We start from the raw sequence: 18,228 nt of genomic DNA on the forward strand, positions 1-18,228 counted from the left end.
GACGGAAAATATTTATTTCCTTTGATGCAGGCAGCAGCTGCAGCCAAGGCGAAACAAGCAGCTTTAGGTTTGGGTGACACATGGGGTCAGGTTGGTTACAAGGCCTCAAATTGCAAAAATCTAATTTATTTTATGTTATATTTGACATATATAACAACTGAAGGTGACATAGATGTTTGAATGTGCTTAAAAATGGCACTTTATGGCTGGAAAATACACAATAATTGCATTTTCTCCAACAGCAAATACATCTAAACCAACTTCTTTTTCTATTTGTCTTATGGTGAATATTCAGAAATTAATTAAGTGAAAGAATATCAGTGTTTCTGCACAGTTTCTGAGATATGTGAGAAATTAAACAGTTAAAAAATGTAAAAACTAGTTAAAATACATCAGAACCTGATTCAAAAAGTCTTTAAAACCAATAAAAATTAAACAAAACATATGGAAGACAAAGTCCAGGTAAGTGAAAGTCACCAGATTATTTTTACATGATCTATTTTTTAAGTTTATTGTTGTTTTTATGGGGTCGGGGTGCTTTGTGCTTGTAAAACTAATCAGTTTATGTAGCAGATCATCTGAGCCAAAAAATCTTTCTGAATAATTCAACAAAGTCTGACGTGAATGCCTCCAAAGCACGAAAGTAAAAACTAAACTTTGTTATATTTGCATGTTTACAAGTTTCTGCCTGGGACCAGGACTTGAAGGTAGTCATTAGTTATGTTCTTCCTTGAAAGTTGGTGGATAAAAGCCCAATTTCAGGGGCCAAATTGCCTCTTTGGGTCCCCACGAACAGAATGAAAAACTCAAGAAGGCCCTGCAGCATCTTCTGGCACAATTTGCACCTTTTAACCTGCCGAGTGCTCATCTGGGCTCTGCCAGGCTGTAAAGACGGTAATCCATTACCAGGTAATGTCAAATGAGCTTCTGCAACTCTGATAGACTTCAAGACCGCCGCATGTAATCACCCAAATTGGATTTTGAGAGGTGAGAAACGCAATTCTTAATGATTATCTCTGCATGTGTGGTGGGGCTTCATGACTAGGAAAAGCCTCTTTTTTATCTGAGGAGAAAATTGCAAGTGTCAGTGCTCTAACACACAGAAACTACAGCGTCTCCTTCGGTCCTGAGAGAGAAGGTAAAGAGAGAGTCTTAAATCTGAAGAAAAGCTTTTCCAGGCTCCAGAGTGACCGCAGTAAATCAGGCCTCTTACTCTGTTACATCTGCTTGTCAGACTGGAGGAAGATTTTGTTTTTCGCATCATTTTTTTTCCTCTTCTTTCGCTCATAAGCAGATCTGATGAATTAGAACATTTGACTCATTTCCATCTGGAATTATTTGGCAGTAACTTTCCAGATTAACGCTGCATCAGCAACAGCAGCTCCAAACATAAATGTGATTCAAACACCTTCACTCTTTCCACATTTTATGCTACACACCTCAACTAAAACCGAAGAATAGCTTTGTTTGAAGCTAATAATTGATGCAAAATAACCCACAGCTGCTGTATTTCAATTAACCATAATATTGGAAACAATTCATAAAAAATATGTTTTTGGATTAAAAAAGCCGAAGATGGGTCGTAACTATTTACATCGAGAAAGTTTTTTTTTTCTTTTTGGGAAAAAATGAACTTTTTTCTACGCTGCAATTTCTACTTTTATGTCAGTGATTTTATTATAAAGTATTTCTATTCTTACTTGAATCAAATTTCTGGATTTTCTACCCACTGAATTAACCAAAAAATCCCCAGACACAGACACACACATGCAGTTTTGTTACCGTTTCGTAAGTTTTTTTTCCATTTTCATTGAAAAAACTGATTTAAACAAAATTATTTTGCCTGATTTGGTTATTTTTTTTGTTACTTATATGAATTATTGTAATTACCAAAACTACAACTTAACTTTATACTTTATTCAGTCTGATTGTGTAATTTTTAAATTTTAAATGACTGATAATTTGATCAGTTCTTGACTTTTTACCAAATACTTTGTTTTTTTAACTCTTGAGTAAATTTTTTGAACCGCTACTTTTTACTTTTACTTGAGTAAAAATATGTCGAAGTATCACTTCTCTCATTTCAGTACATTGAGGCGGTAATGGAAACACGTGATCATGTGACACGAGTCACATGACCAAAACCAGGATGTTACTGGAGGAAAACGACGAAGAAGGCGACAGGAAGTTGTCAGAGAAAGATGGTTCATCTAAGTTTGTAGCTCTTCTGTAAAATGGCCGACTACATTTCCCCCCCATCGGGGAATTATAAATATAATCCCAGGTAAATGCTTCCATACGTCACTGTCATGTTTTTAATAATTTGTCGCATGAACAAGATCATTCACACCGGGATGCAAATTTGTGTTTTTTCAACATTAGCAGAATATAGAGGAAGATTTGAGCCCATTAGTCAAGGAAATGCAGTTAAAGCGAAAACATTTTCAGAATCTTTGTAAAAAAATAAAATAAATATAAGTATATAAAAGGACATACTCATGTTACACTTTCTATGTTGCTGGTTTTTCTGCATATGACATGTTTTTTATGGAAACTTTGGGGAAGATAAACTACACAGAGAGAATTGTTTTTAGTGGGGAAACAATTTTACCAGACAAATTTACTTAACATGTTTTGCTCTTAGTTGTTTAATATAGTTTCACTACTTGAGCTCAATGAACTATTTTATTCTCGTAAACTGATTGTCACGATAATCGGACGATATCGTCTGGACGATAAACTGTCCCAGAACTTATTGCGATAAACGATAACATTACCGTTTTGAGAACATGTTTGAGTAAAATAACAGTAATAATGGCGTAAAGCTGTAGGAGCACATTTACAAATTATCATTAAACTTTAAATTGTAACAAACATTTATACACTGGAACTGGAAGACATTTGAAAACAACAGAAACAACAAATTAGACAGATTATAAAATTTCTAAACAAAATGATATTTTAAATAAAAGGGATAATTGAGACCAAAACACCAGATTGAAGAGTTTTATCATTCAATTTTTGGTAGAAAAAAAGAAAACAAATCAAGCAAAATTATTGAGTTTCTTTTAACTTATCATGCGATTGATTTATTGTTTGTGACAATATACAATCTTAATAAACAGCCTTTTCCAATAAAAGTCCATCAGATCCAGTTTTATGATCCATTTTCTCATATTCTCCCCTCGTTTTTGCTGCTTTTGTAACAATAACCTCCGTTAGCTGCGTCAACATCAGCCAAACAACATCTGTGCATCGTTGCTCGTCTGATAATGAGACGGTGCAGGAAGGTCATTGTTTGTTTTCCTCTTTTCAGACTTGGCTGCAGGTTAACAAGCAGTTTCCTTTCTAAACTTCGCGCTCAGGTTTCCGTCATCGTGAGTGCAGGCATTTAACGCTAAACTGAAGCATACCTTCATTAGCCAAATGGATTTCTGAATTTTTGCCAAATGTAAACATTCCTTCTCTTCTTTAACAGGCTAGCTTTATCTGTATGCACTTAAACTGCAGAGTTGCAGCTGCTCTGCAGGCTGAGCTTGATTAAAACACAACCTTGTATACCTTCTTGTTTTCAGCTGCAACCACTTCAGGAAGCAACTTTTAAACTGGATTTGGTCTTATTGCCTTTTGGTTTATGCTGGAAGCTGGAAGGGGTTTATGGTGGTTCGTGTGATATTAACCTTGCAGCGAAGGTTTTCCTATCTGTAGTGAATGTGATAAAGCAGGGGTGTTAAACTCATTTTGGTTCTGGGCCAAATCCAGATGATAAATGCTCTTAAAGGGCCGGTTGTGCCAGAAGGTATTGATAAAACCTGTTCACAAACTGTTAAAATATCAATGAATTATTAACATTAAATGATATTATTGAACATCTTTTCAGTCCCTCGGGATTTTGAGATTCTTTTTTGTGATGTTTGCTGTAAATATCAAAGTGTTTGTGGTGCTGATTTGGAAATATTTGCACTTATTTTTGACGTAAATGTGACTTTTTATACAGATCATGGACTATAATCTGACATCAATTAAAGCTGAGGCAGCAGTTTAGTACAATTAACAAAGTTTTTGACAATTTTTTGAGAAAAATCTGCAATAAACGCCCAATTATGTTAAAATTCAGAAATTATTGTGAATTTTAATACTAATTCTGCAGAAACTGGAGGGAGTGATTGCTATAATTTGGCAGTAAACTGATAAAAACTGCATTGATTTGATTGACAACATGATATTTAATCACACTTTGTGTTTAAGCGAGAGACCAGAGGGCCACATTAAGAGTTACGGCGGGCCAGATTTGGCCCACGGGCCTTGAGTTTGACACGTGTGTGATAAAAGTGACCCGATGAAATCTGAGAACAAATTGTGCAGGGCAGTGATCAAAGTTCTGAACTTTCCTTCATAATAAAAGCGGCAAATTTTAAATCCTAACAAAACCCAACAGAGCAGAACCGAGTTCTCACTGGTTCATGTGGAAGCTCCTTATCTTTATATTCAGAAGAAGATTATAATCACTAAAAAAAGAGAAAAACATCACAAAATAAGATAAATTTAATCGAATATTAAATGCATGAAGTCCTTTAAATGCTAAATAATTTGAAATAAAGTTCTGGGAAGTCTTGCTGAAATAGGAGAGAAAGTATTTTCAGTTAGATTAAAAAGGTTTGGCATTTTTTATTTGTTATAGCAGATAAGACGAAGGATCTTATTGGTACTATAAAAAGCTTTTAAGTCTTTCTGTGAATATCTTTTGAGCTGTTTTCCTCTTCCTGTGAAGTTCAGCTGAAACAGAAAAAACAAGAATAGAAATGGGCTCTCAAGAGTGTAAATTAAAACTTTTCAAAGCCACTTTTCAGTTTCAGTGTCTTTAATGGGAGAAATCTGACATTTTGACTTGGTGATATGTTTCCTTTTCCTCTAAAGTTATTTTATTGTAAGAAAATGTTCACTCTGTTGGCTCCATACATTTCTGTCAGATTCAGTTTGTGGCAAAAATTTGAAGGCAATCTTCAAATCATTGTGATGCTGAAATGTGAAAAATAACTGGCTGCTAATCAGAACTGTTCATAATTTCAGCAGTCACTGTAAAAGTAAAAACATTTCTATGTAAAAACTGTGATTCCCTGATTAAGTTATTAATTTACTCCGGAGTTCTAAGCAATTTTTAAAAAAATGTTTTACGATAATTGTTTATTTTTGGCTTTGGAAAACATTAGCGTTGTAACAACAACGGCATTGTAGATTGAAAAAAAAGGACAGATACATTTCTACCAAAAAACCCAGGAGTTTTCAAAAAAAAGGAAGAAAGAAAGAATTAATCTCAAAATTTGAATGTTTTCTATCAAAATTAGACAATTTAAAATTCTGAATTTTTCTTTAGTGTTTTCTAAAAAATATATGAAATTAAGATAAATATTTCAAATTTTTTCAGGCAAATTTTCAACTGTTTAGACTTTTTAAATTCACTTGCTTTTTCTCGATAATGTCAGAAATTAATATCAAAATTTCTGAATTCTTTTCTAGAAAATGCTCAACTTTTCAAACTTAGAAAAGTTTGATTTTTTTAAGCGATGTATAACTTTTCAAACTCAGAAAGATTTTTCCTTTTTAAAAGAAAGTTTCTGAGATTAATATCAATTTTTTTATCTTGCAATTTTCTGAAATTTTTGAAACTTGGAAATATCCTTGTTCTTTCATAGAATATTTTTAGATTAATTCCATTATTTCTAAATTGTTTCTAGAAAACTTTTCAAACTTTAAAATTTTCTCTTTTTTTCTAGAAGATTTCTAATCCTGATGTATTTTCCTTTTCTCCTATCTACAAGTGGCTCTCTGTCACTTTATTAATTCATTTGAATTATTTCCTCACAAATAGTGCAGGTGTGACCTGCCGTGTTTTATTTTGAAGGAGCCCACCGGAAGCGGCGCGCCCTAACGGCCCATCTTCTCGGTATTTATTTCCTGAAGGCAGCCGCTGTTTAGCTTGTAAACTGGAACTTGCGTGCTTAAATCAGAGCAGTCTGGCAGCTTGGAGCGACTCGGCGCTCGGACTTTGCGCGGTTCGGTTCGGTTCGGAACCGAACGGATCGGTACTCCCGCGGTACTTCACACTTTGTTGACCCCGCAGCGGGACTTCAGGCGCCCGGGGCGACAAGTTTGTCAACAACAACAACAGCAGCAGCAGCTTCTGGAAAAGCAGGTAATTGTAATTTTCCGAGTGGCCGAAGTGATCAAGCAGCTGGTGAATTAATCAGGCGTCAAACTGGAGGCCTGCAACTGGTCAGACTGGTTAACAGGTGGCGGGTTAACCAGGCGGTGATCGCTACCAGATCTCAGCTGGAAAAACCAAGCAGAAATAAATCCTGCAGCAGCTGGAGAGTCTGGGAGGCTGCGACCTGTTTGGACTTTTAATGAACGTTTCAGAAACAATCAGCTGATTTGATGTGGATCACTTTCCTCACAGGTTCTCCATGACAGCCATGATCCATCCTGTGTTTCTGTCTGGAAATGTGTTTTCAATTGATTACCAACCAATGCAATGGTGGATCTAATAACATTTTGTTAGTGCAAAACTCATAAAGATAAAACTAATACATTTTATGAGTTTATTTTACCACTTTGGTTTGGCTGTCAGAAGTAAAAGCTCATCATAAATATGAATTTTAAATGTGGTTATAATGCAGCTTTATTCATTTTTTGGTGGCAGTTACCTGTGAATACTTTTGGGATTTCTCTATTTTTTTCTGCTACATTTTTTATGCAGACTTCATTATTTCATAACATGAGCAGATACTCTGAACTCTGCTGTCAGACGTTGGAGTATTTCCTAACTTGTCTGCAGTTCCTGTGGGAACTCGGGCCTGATCTCACCTAAACCGCATATTTTCACAGTGGATAAAATTCTGCAATATGTTAGTTTAGATGTGCGTGGTTTGGGGTTTTCGGCGTGTGGCTGCCAGACATCTGCTCCGAAACTAAAACACCTGGCCAAATGTAGCCTTTGAGAGCCCTGCCTGGATTTAGATAAATATTTGATGATGAGGAATATTGTGAATGGCGATAAATTTCAAAAGGTAGAACATAAATAAGGATGCTCTGGGCTCACCTGATTTACCCTCTTGCTTTTCTTTTCTGGTTTTCTGCAGAAGCTATTGTCTTTCATGGGTGCAATTAAAGGATTTGAGTGAAAACAATATTTTTTTTCCTCTATATTCTCTCTTTTGTTAATGCAATTTGATTTGTTTTCTTTCCAACTTATGAAATATTGTCTGTCTGAGGAAACTTGGCCAACTGAAGTCATACTTTTCCTCCAAGGAGGTTTTTTCCCCCTTTCCAACTTCCCTCATTCCTCTTCCAGTCAACTTAACATGCAAACAAGCAGTAGAAAACTCTGAGTTCAACTTGCATCTTTTTCAAGTGGTTGGAGTTTTAAAATAAATCCGATCATTTCCAAAAACAGCAGACGGAACAAAACAAACTCAAACTTAACATTTTGGATACAAATATAACTTTTGAAGTTTAAATCCAGTTGTTATTGCTGATGGATGTTAGCAAAGAAAACTTGTCCTTTTATTTGGCATTTCTGCTGTTTGTACTTAAAAAGAAAATTACAGTCAAAACTGCAAAATACAGTAATAGACCAACTATTGCTGGCCTTCACAATAAAAGCCTCGATTATAAATGTTCTGCAATTTCACCTTTAAAAATAAAATTTTAAAGAGAATAAATTATGTACAGTATCTTCAGATTTTTTGAACCATAGATAATTAAAATAAGTATCTATTTTTAAGGTTAATTTGTTTTATGTATTTAATTTGTTAAAATATTTAAATTGTAGACTATAATTTCAGACTCTTTAATAAAGGATATTTGTTTAATTTTCTGTTTAAAATAATACTGCTGCTAGTCTACTACAGTGATTTAATAATTTAATTAATTCTGGTTAACTTAAACCTTTAATTTAACCTTTTGCTCATATTTTGACGAAATCAGATCAAATATAGATGTTTGTAAGACGAGATGCAATCTTCTTTAAATCAATTTAATTAAAATTAAGTCTGACTCTTATCTCAAATGTTATGTTGCACAGTTTTGCTTTTGGTTTGTGGACTACTACGACTTTTATTTAGATTTAATTTGAAACTTGATTATTTTTTTTACTTGTTTTGTTTTAGAAACCCAGTCAAGTTTTAGATTTAGTTAAGATTTTTAAAGTGTTTTTTATGACTTAAAGTTACAACTTTTGAAAAGCTTAAATTGGTTCATCATTCACAAATCCTAAAAACAAATCCTGAAGCTCTATTAATGTTTAAATTTGTTATATTTCCCTTAAAAATGACAGAAATGAATAAATCCTGAATGATTACGTTGAGTTCAAGATGCTGAAAATCTATAAACATGTTTTTTTTCCCCCTTTTGGCTTATAAAATGTGCCTTTTTTGGCTTTTTGTCCTCTCACAGCTCCACTATCAGATCATTACTGTATATAGAAACTTTCGGAGCGGTTCCACATCCTCGTCCGCCTGGACCGTAAGGAGGCAGGGAAACTTTTAGGATGGGAACACGACACGACCTTGAGCTTTTGTGGAATCTGGCTAATGGCCGGGAGGACTTCAGATTTAGCTTTTTATGACTTGGATGTTAGTTTTAGTTTGGAGTCGGTGCTAGCCAAAACATTTGGAGCCAGAGCTTTGATTGAACCACATTTAATGAAGTGAAAAGAAGGAAAAGAAGTGGATTGAACAAGTGTATTTCTCTCTGACCTTCAAGTACAATATCGAAATGTTTCTTGTCACTTTTCAAAGTGATTCTGCTTGACAGACCCAAAAGTCGTTACGATTGACTTTTGATCCCTTTTTTCCTCCCACTTAATGTCTCTTCTCCTCTAAAAGGTTAGCTGAGGATATAAAAACCCTCGAAGCTCGAGTCTCCCGAGTAACATTTACCAGGTTCTCCGGTCTGAGTCGGCTCCATGCGAGCCATTAGCGGCGGCAGGATGAGCCGCGGGGTGGAGCGCGAGGGAGTTTTTCTCCCACAGTGAGCTGCCAGCTCCCGGAGACTGTGACTGCGAGGAAGTTTGGAGGCAAGGTCAGAGCTTCAAAAGAAACAAAAAACTCATCCACATCTGCTGTGAGCCTGGATCCGTTGTCAAAGAAGCCGAAAAAAACAACAAGAAAAACTGGCAGAGGATCTTTTCGACTCTTAAGTGACTCATCTGCTTTAGGAGGAAGACGATCAGCTGCAGGCGCGAGGTCAATGCTGATCTCCTAAAATGGATTCAGAAATGTCTCGAGAAAATCACCAGTGATTTTTTTTATTTACCTTTTCAATTTCACATTTAATGGTCCAGGCTGTCTTTCGTCATTCCACATTATTCAGTTGAAAGAGATAAGCCAACAAACCGTGTAATTAAACTTGAGCCTGAACATGGCGAACGCTTTGATTTCATGGCCTTAAATCATCGTGCGCTTGAAGAACCAAATGATTAAAATCCGTTTCGAACATCGAGGAGCGTGATTGGTACGTCTGACGCCAGGTGGAAAGCTGCGTGATTGTTCAGACTTTTTTTTTCTGAGGATTTATGAGTTTAAGCAAATCTGAAGCTGCAGTTGTTGCTGAACTGTAATTATCTTTGACATCATAGCTGAGTACAAAATGCACTGCAATGGACAAAAGACGGATTTAAGGAGATTGCAGATAAAAACAAAAATTAAGAAAAAGTTGCACTTTCCTTGAAAACTTGATGTACTAAAAATTTAATTTGGGTGATTTCTGAGTTTCAAATGTGAAAAATTTGCTGGAAAAAAAAACAATTTTTTTTAGATTATCAGAAATTTAAATTTTTGTTAACTGAGAAAATTGAAAATTATTTCTCAGCTTGAAAAATAAAAAAATTACTCAAAAAATCTACAATTTTGAGATAAATTTCTACAAATTTTTTTGAGTGAAAAGTCAAAAATTTGCAACCTTTGGATTTTTTTTTAGTGTCAAAAGAAAACATGACTTTGAAACTCAATAAAAAAAATTCTAGAAAATTAATTTGAAAAAAACTTCAGAATTTTTTTGCAGTTTTTTTACTTTTGAAACTCAAAATGTCCAATTTTTTGTCTTTTTTTTAAAAGAAAATTTCTGATCGCAATTTTTTTTTTTTTTTGGAATGTTCAAGTTTGTTTTTCTTAGAAAATTTTTCGCGTAACATTTTATTTTTGGATTTTTTCAACCTGAACTACTGTGTTGCTGAAACTCACTTGACTGCTGGAAATTAATCTCAAAATTAGTTTTTTTTTGTGCAAATGTTCCACTTTTGGATCTCAGAATTGTATTTATTTATTTTAAGAAAATTGAAGTTTTATTTGCAGAAATGTATTCCTGTTTTCTATCTACAATGAGCCTAATTGTATCAGAAAGAAAAACTAAATTGAACTTGGGTTTATATCCTTAGTTCAACGTTTTGAAAATAAAATGTATGACAACTTGTCCCAACGTGAACAACCTTAATTAGCAATCGATTAATTGGTTATTCTGATGATTAATCAGTTTAAAAACTGTCACATTCTCATTTAACCACATGCCTGTTTTTTACATAATATATATATTAAATAATAAAATTCATTAAGTAAGAAAGTAGACATTGCAATAACCGCATTCCTTTAAACAGCTTCTGTAAAAGACGTTTGCAGATGTTTTTGTCTTGGACACAAAATGTACACATTTTCTGTAATGATTTGGAAAAATTGTTGCTCTGATTGTGTTATTTATTTCCCCAAATGGCCTCATTTTGAGTCGCTGTGCTTCAGTTAACGAATAATCGGTTACTAAGTTGGTTGAAGATTATTTCAGTAATCGAATAATTCGATTAATCGTTTCAGCCTTGGATAACTGAGTGTCCTGATGTTTTTTTATTATTTTGCTATCATCCCACTTTTTTCTGTTCGATTTGCTTCCTTTGTTCATTTTTAATGGAGGACTTGCTGCGGTTCAGGCGTCGTCCAGCAGAAACGGCAGCAAGCCTCTCGTCAAGCTGGAGCGGTTCTGATCCGTCGTCGGTCTGAATGGATGTCATTTTAATGTTTCCTCATGCTACTTATTTCCTACTCCATTATGACGCCCCCATCAGAAACTAATAGACTTCCAATTTGTGGCTCAGTATGATTGATTAGTTCCCTGGAGAGTGAAGATAAGTAAGACTGGATGTCGACTTCTGCTGTATTGCCAAGGCGGTTTCTACTTTCAGTATTGATGTTCATACTGAGTGTTTGATTGTTTCAAGTATTTGCAGATTTGAGCTTTTCACTTTTGGTATTGCAGACATTTTGGAGGTTTTGCTTTTAGCTTTTGCAGAATTTCTGTAGATTTACTGATCCACCATTTGTTTCAGCACCAACATAGAAGAGAGCGTCCTTCAGTCAAACTGTTTCTTTATTTACAAAGCAATGTTTAATCAATCTGTCTGTTATTAAGGAAATGAGTCAGATAATCCCTCAAAAACCTCAGTCTCAGTTCGACTGAAGTGAGCTGTGGCGCCGTTTGAATGTATATATGAACGCAAAGCGGACCAGAGCTCCAAAAGCAGGAAGTGAAAAACAGTGCAGGGCATTCTGGGTAATCTAGCAATAGCAGAAGAAATTACTTGTTTTTTTTGTTTGTTTGTTTTTTTTTTTACTGAAGATTTAAAGAGAAATCCCACAACCACTAAAATTGTTTCCATTTTATGAAGAAGGAAGTTGCGCTCAGTGTCTTCTGAGGTTTTTGTCATTTCCTCCAATAGTTCTTAGTGCAGCGCCTCCACAGGCGAGGAGGTGAATAGGTTTATTAATTAATTCAGATAGTTTGGCACAGTGCAGTGAGAAAGCTGAAAATGGGCGCGACTTGTTCTGAAAATAAAAATTATGATAAATAAAAACATTAATACATTAGACAAAGATCCTCAGAAAGTTGGTTACAACGTTTGTCTCTTTGTTTTTAACATTGTAACTTAAAATATAAGAATTTTAAAATAATTATTTTCTTCAAATTTAAAATTTGGCTTTGAATAATTATTTTTGTAAGAATTATTCAAATAATTATTAAAATAATTCTTACAAAAATAATGTAATAATTCGTTTTGTAAGAATTATTAAATTACCAAAACCAAATTGGATGATTAACCAATTTAAAAATAAGTAATTTCAGTTTGATTCTATTCAATGTGAGTGTAAAAATATTTTACACAAGTGAAATACATTAAAAGTGAAACCTGATTCCTGCTACATTTGCAAGCTTTAGCATAAATCTGCCTAGTTTCATGTTGGTGCGTCCCGTTTTGAAATATATTCACAGTTCTTTCTGATCACGTCACAAATGTTTTTATGACATAAAATAAATCAGCAGCACTTCTGACTTGATAAAAAACAAACGTCTTTGAGGAAATGGTGATGGAAGTATGGCTGTTTCTACTGTTTCTGTTTCACACAGCTTCCTTCGGATAATATCAATATTAAATGTCTTGGACGGGGAATGAGCTGCAATAATATTTGTGTTTCTCCCATGGAGCCAATTTTCAGTGAGTTTCTTCACAGCTGGAAGGAAAATGTTTCAAGCTTCGGTTTAAAACATTTAGAGGAGAAGAAAAACACAAACGCTTTGACTCGAAGGTAATCTGTGATTACCTGCAATGTTCTGCGTCTAATTAGTTCCCCAAACTAGTCCTGTAAAGCTTTGTTAGCTGGAAAGGAAGAAAAAAAAATCTCTGGAATTTGATTAATTCTTTTTTTTCTGGATGAGAAATGAAATGACTTGCAGTGGAGGGCGTTGAGCCAGAAAGTAGAGACACTGTGTACCAAGTCTGACTGAAGACAAACTCCTGCCTTTAGGAATGATTCACTTTGCTGCGTTTGGTGCTAACGGCTCCTTAAACTCCACTGGTCTTTGGATATTCATGCACCAGCTGTCAGTTAACATAAATCCTGTACGACGTTTTCTCTCATCACAGTTTTTTTTTTATTGCCTCTTTGTGACCGAGAAGCAGTCGGAGGAAACAGATTTTATGCACATAGTTTACTGTAAACCAGGAAATATCGCGCAAGCTTTCACTTTCCTCTCTGTTAATATTGAAGTTGAAGTGCAACAGTTTGTGTGATTCACGTTATTGAGGACATTTATCTGTGAGCCCATAAAAATGAAAACCATACCAAAACCTTTCCAAGTGCTTTTTTGGTTTAGTTTCTGCAGCAAATCTCCTCGAACACTTGAAATACGACCAAACAAGTAACTTTCCAGCCAGATCTGAGCTTTAAGTCGCTAATCCCTCAATATTCATTGTAGTGCCACTGGAGCTGTTGCATAGCAAACCCAGTTTCAGTACAATCGGCAGATAATTTCGCTTGTAACAAGAAAAGGTTTTTGTCTTAGAGGTGAAATAATTTGTCAGTTTTCAGCGGGGATCTACGAAACACTGGCTTTTTACTGTCTTGAATATTTAATGATGGTGGATTTTCTGCTTGTAGTTTAATGGGAAGATTAACACAATAAATATTGTTTGTTTTCAGCCTGCAGTCAGTGTATAAACGTTTTACAAAAATTTATATCCACCACATTAAATTCAACCAAACGTTTGATTCCCCGCTCCGACTCTTACTTCACTTTGTGGTGTTTTCTCTCTCCTCATTCAGCATCATGTGGTGGCGTTCCACAAGGCAGGACCTCCGGCTCCCTGGGATTTAACTCCACATCTCCTCTGATTTAAACTGGACTCAGTTTGGATGATATTCCCGACAACGACATGCTGAGCTGAGCGAGGCTTCACTTGGACTCTTCTCTGACTAAGCCGGGATAAATCGATAAGTTCTTGCAGACGATGTAGCAGCTGTCGTTTCCTGAGAGCTCTTGTTGTTGCGATGGCTGCCACCTCTCCAGAGAAGCACCAGCCGCTGCTGCAGCTCCAGGAAGTGGACTCCAGCCGAGTCGGCAGCCGCATTTTGTCTCCTGCTCTGACCCACGAAGCCTGTCAGCCCATCTGCATCCCGGCGCCGTACACCGATCTGGGCCACGACTTCACCCCCATCTCTTTCTACAGTCCCACAATCTTCAGCTACGCCGGTCAGAGCATTTCAGAGTGTCAGTCTGTCCATCCGTCACTGAGCGCCTCCTTATTCTGGCCCAGGAACGGCCATGTTGGCGCGGCCCTGCCGCTGCACCGCTCCCCGGGCCGAGCCCAGCACGGCCAGGCCGTCCAGAGCCCCTGGGAGAGCGTCCTGACCAGCAGGTAGGCCGGAAACGCCCAGATCGCCTCATGCACTGATGCACTTTGAAGAGTTTTTGTTTCCAATCAGCCAACATAAAGGTTACGTTCACCCAGCAGGCAATGGGGCCCAAATCCGCTTCTTTATGAGACGCGGAACATTCAAGTAGAACAACTGAATATTGGCCATTGTATATAAAATGATAATTAAAAAAAGAGTACATTTTTGCCAAAAATTTCTGAAAATTTGAGTTTATTCTTAGAAATTTTATAAAAAAAAAGTTTGAAAGTTGAACATTTTTGACTTTTCAAACTCAGAAATGTTGTTTGTTCTACAAATTCTATGAGATTAAAATAAAAACTTCTGTTTTGTTTCTTTCTTGAAACTTTTTGACTTTTGGACATTTCTGAGATTGAGAAGTTTGAAAACTCCAGACTTTCTAAGTTTAAAAAAAAAAAAAATTCTAAAGCATTTCTGACACCAAAATAAAATGCTTTTGTATTTTTTCTAATCTTTGATCTTTGGAGCTCACAAGTGTCCATGTTCTCTTTTCTAGAAATTTATTTTTTTGACTTTCAAACTCAAAAATTTAAAAACAGATTTCTAGAAACTTTCTGAGACATTTCTTGCAATTTTTTCATTCTTGGAGCTCAGAAATGTCCATGTTTTTTTCTGTTTTTGCAAATTCATGCAGTGGGTTTTTATTTTGGGCAGAAATTAACTCGTTTTTCTATCTACGATGTCGATTGTTTTATAGATAAATTCTAGTTTGGGTTGCTGTAATTCCTGAGTTGATGATTTTTTTTGTTTTGGTGAGAAATGATGACGTGAAAGTTTCTGTTAGCAAGAGCACGAAGAAGCTGTCGCAGGAGAACGAGGACGCCGTGGTGTCGTCGGGCGGGAAGGGCGACCTTCACTACTGCGCCGTGTGTCACGACTACGCCTCTGGGTATCACTACGGCGTGTGGTCATGCGAGGGCTGCAAGGCCTTCTTCAAGAGGAGCATCCAAGGTGAGACGAAATCAAAGGAAAAACACGCTATCTGCTTTTCCATGTTCTTGCTAATCTATGATTTATGTTTGCCTTTTGATTCTTTCGCCATTAAACTCTAAGAGTTTACAAACCCATAACTCACCGGGTTGAAAATGTCCGCCTGCGAAGTTTTATGCGTTCGTCTCTGGAACAGAACCTTAGTCCTCTGTGACCTGTTTGGGTTTTCCCCGTTAGTTTCCACTGAATGTTTTCTCAATCATAAGATGGTAACTTTGTTCAGAACATGGATGATGTATGAAAAAACACAAAATCTTACCAGTTGTTTTTGGTGCAAATAAAAGGTTTTAATTTGCATGTTGGTAGAGTACTACCAACATGCATGTACTCCTAAAAGTACATTTTTCAGAAAAGTACCTCCAGCAAATGTAACCCAACTCTGATTTATAAGCAACTTTTCTTTAAGATCACTAAAATATTCACACTTGAATCTAAACCCAAACCATTCGTTGGTGAAGTTTTGTTTTTTGCAAAATATGAAAAATTAAAACAATTTTTCTTCTTATTCATAAAGTAACAAATTCACATTTTGTATGTTTTGTTTCTTTTGTGTCTTTTAGGTCATAACGACTACATCTGCCCGGCAACCAATCAGTGCACTATAGATAAGAACCGACGCAAGAGCTGCCAAGCGTGTCGCCTTCGCAAATGCTACGAAGTTGGCATGACCAAATGTGGTTCGTTGTGCTTTTATTGTATTTCTTTAACTGCCACTAACTAATCTAACGCACATTTGGATTGATTGGAAAACAGTTTTAATTTTCAAGTTATGTAAACAAATAGTACATAAGCTCATTTTAAGTCAATAATTAATATTAATTGATGATCAAGTACTATTTGTATTGGTAGATTATTTCACTTATAACTAAATATTTTCCCCATATCATAAGTAAAATTATCTGCAGGTGGAAATTCATCTGGGTTGCTAGAACTTTTTGGAACTACAACTTTTTGATCAATATTAAGGAATAATTAATAATTTACTGACATCAAGATCCTTTCTGAAAAGTTGCTCTTCAGTTAGTTTCATTTTATTTCCAGGGTGAAAAGATTTCTGCGGCAGAAATAATAACTTGGTAAGATTTAGTGTTGTTGCGGTGAAACACCTGGAGTAATTAAGTGTCGGTTCTGGTTTCGAAGGGATCCGGAAGGAGCGCGGGAACTGCAGGACCACGCTGGTGAGGCGAGTGACCCGCTTGTCCGCCCAGGGCCGGATAAGCCGACCCAAGGCGTTAAACAGGCCGGTGGAGAGTTTGTTAAACGAGCCTCTGGAACCCGGACTGACGCCGGAGCAGCTGATCGAGCGGATCGTCGAGGCGGAGCCGCCGGACATCTACCTCATGAAGGACATGAAGAAGCCGCTGACGGAAGCAGACGTGATGATGTCACTCACCAACCTGGCGGACAAGGAGCTGGTTCACATGATCGGCTGGGCCAAGAAGATCCCAGGTACGGAGCCGCGCTCGGGTCGGCCAGAAGCAGAACCTCAGGGACGCACAGATCCACTTTTCACTTCCGATGTCTGAAGTTTAGAATCGCCTGATCCGATTCAGGAAAAACGTCACTGAACTGACCAAGACCTTCCTTTTCTTAGACCAGTGCTTCTCAAATAGTGGGGCGGGCCCCTTCGGGGGGCCCGGTGCGATACCTGGGGGGGGCGTGTGATCCTGGGGAACAGGCTTTTTTTTGGCCGTACTAGTAGAAAGTGTAATTGCGCACAGTAGGCGGCAGTGGCGCTCTCATTGTTACTTCTGTCACGTTTGCGACAGTGCAACATTTTACGACTTACAAGACAACAGGTTTGCCTTGGTTAGCAGTGTTAAGTCAACAAAAAGCTCCGACTGCGTTCTGTCTATGGCCTCCGTTATTCAACAACCCACAACATGAAAAAGTTTTTCACAGGGATGAAAAGAAAAGCGGAGAGAGACAAAGATAATTAAAGCTGCAAGCAGCCTCGAGCGGCCCTCGCAGCCAAGCGCCGCTCCGGCCTATTGCCACCGCAGGGTACTAGCAACCGCCGCCCGACGCCAGCCACCACAGATACTCTCAGCAGTTTTCAGCACCTCCGCCCGCACCGCGGAAACTGTTGCTTCGTTTCCATCAAACGCTCCCCACGTTCTAACACAGAAGTTGTTGCGCGGTTTCCGCGCCCGTCCACCAGGCGGTACGCATCGATGCGTTCGGCGGCACTTCCTGACGACGCACAAAAAATGTGGTGCAGATTCGTTGATATAGCGAGGAGATATAGCTGGCGTATTAATGTAGTTGGCGCAGTGGAGTCAAAATACATTTCAATGTTGTTGGGGTGTTTAGAGGTCAACAAAGGTCATACATATCCAATTTGGCGCCAGTCGGATGATCAACGTATCATTTAGAGCCTATCATATGCACATGGTGAAGAACTGCAGTTCGCCATTTCTACACCCCAATGCGGTTTGGTCAGCAGCCAGCATTCACAGAGTTCATCATCTTGTCGTTTTAAGTCAGTATTCACATGATGAAACCCATATATATGATAGAATAACAGTAAAACTCACAGGAGAAAAAACTGGTGATTGCCTTTGAAAAGTGGGCGGGGCTAGGGTGATTTCATCAAGTGACCATGGAAATGTGTTCAGGACTGTTCTATAGAGAAACACAGGAAGTGCGATGCAGCTGTGATCTTGCATTTGGAAGTTTTTTAATGTTTATGTTTCATGGCAAATAGTGAAAGTTTTACACTAAGCCACGCCCACATGCTTTGATGTTAACTGCAACTGAGATCTAAATGCAGTGCAACTTTAACATTTTCCTAAAATGAGTCAGGAAAATGGTAAAGGTTAAGATGTATCAGTTTAATAAACCCTTCTGATCAGTAATAAACCAAGGGCAATGCACATTCAGAGAGCACAGTTAACTTTCAGTACATTAGAACAAAAGCACAGGTTTAATCTCTCTCAATAATTAGGTATTAATCACAGCAAGT

At 37.0% G+C, this 18,228-nt stretch overlaps 1 protein-coding gene across 2 annotated transcripts in view; it reads left to right on the forward strand.

Annotated features, from left to right (window-relative positions):
• The first annotated feature begins 5,945 nt into the window (after positions 1–5,945).
• Positions 5,946–18,228, forward strand: part of esr2a (estrogen receptor 2a) — a 33,919-nt gene continuing 21,636 nt past the window's right edge. Inside the window, exons 1-5 of one of the 2 annotated variants that reach the window (XM_055054411.1) lie at positions 5,946–6,193; positions 13,644–14,236; positions 15,031–15,224; positions 15,824–15,940; positions 16,404–16,712. In XM_055054411.1, the coding sequence (XP_054910386.1) occupies positions 13,869–14,236; positions 15,031–15,224; positions 15,824–15,940; positions 16,404–16,712 (988 nt within the window). In that variant the 5' untranslated portion in view covers positions 5,946–6,193; positions 13,644–13,868. The remainder of the gene's footprint in view (positions 6,194–13,643; positions 14,237–15,030; positions 15,225–15,823; positions 15,941–16,403; positions 16,713–18,228) is intronic. The other variant, XM_055054412.1, reaches the window with a different exon arrangement.

The sequence above is a fragment of the Poeciliopsis prolifica genome, unplaced genomic scaffold (assembly GCF_027474105.1).
Source record: "Poeciliopsis prolifica strain line A6 unplaced genomic scaffold, Auburn_PproV2 SCAFFOLD039, whole genome shotgun sequence".
NCBI classification, from domain to species: Eukaryota; Metazoa; Chordata; class Actinopteri; order Cyprinodontiformes; family Poeciliidae; genus Poeciliopsis; species Poeciliopsis prolifica.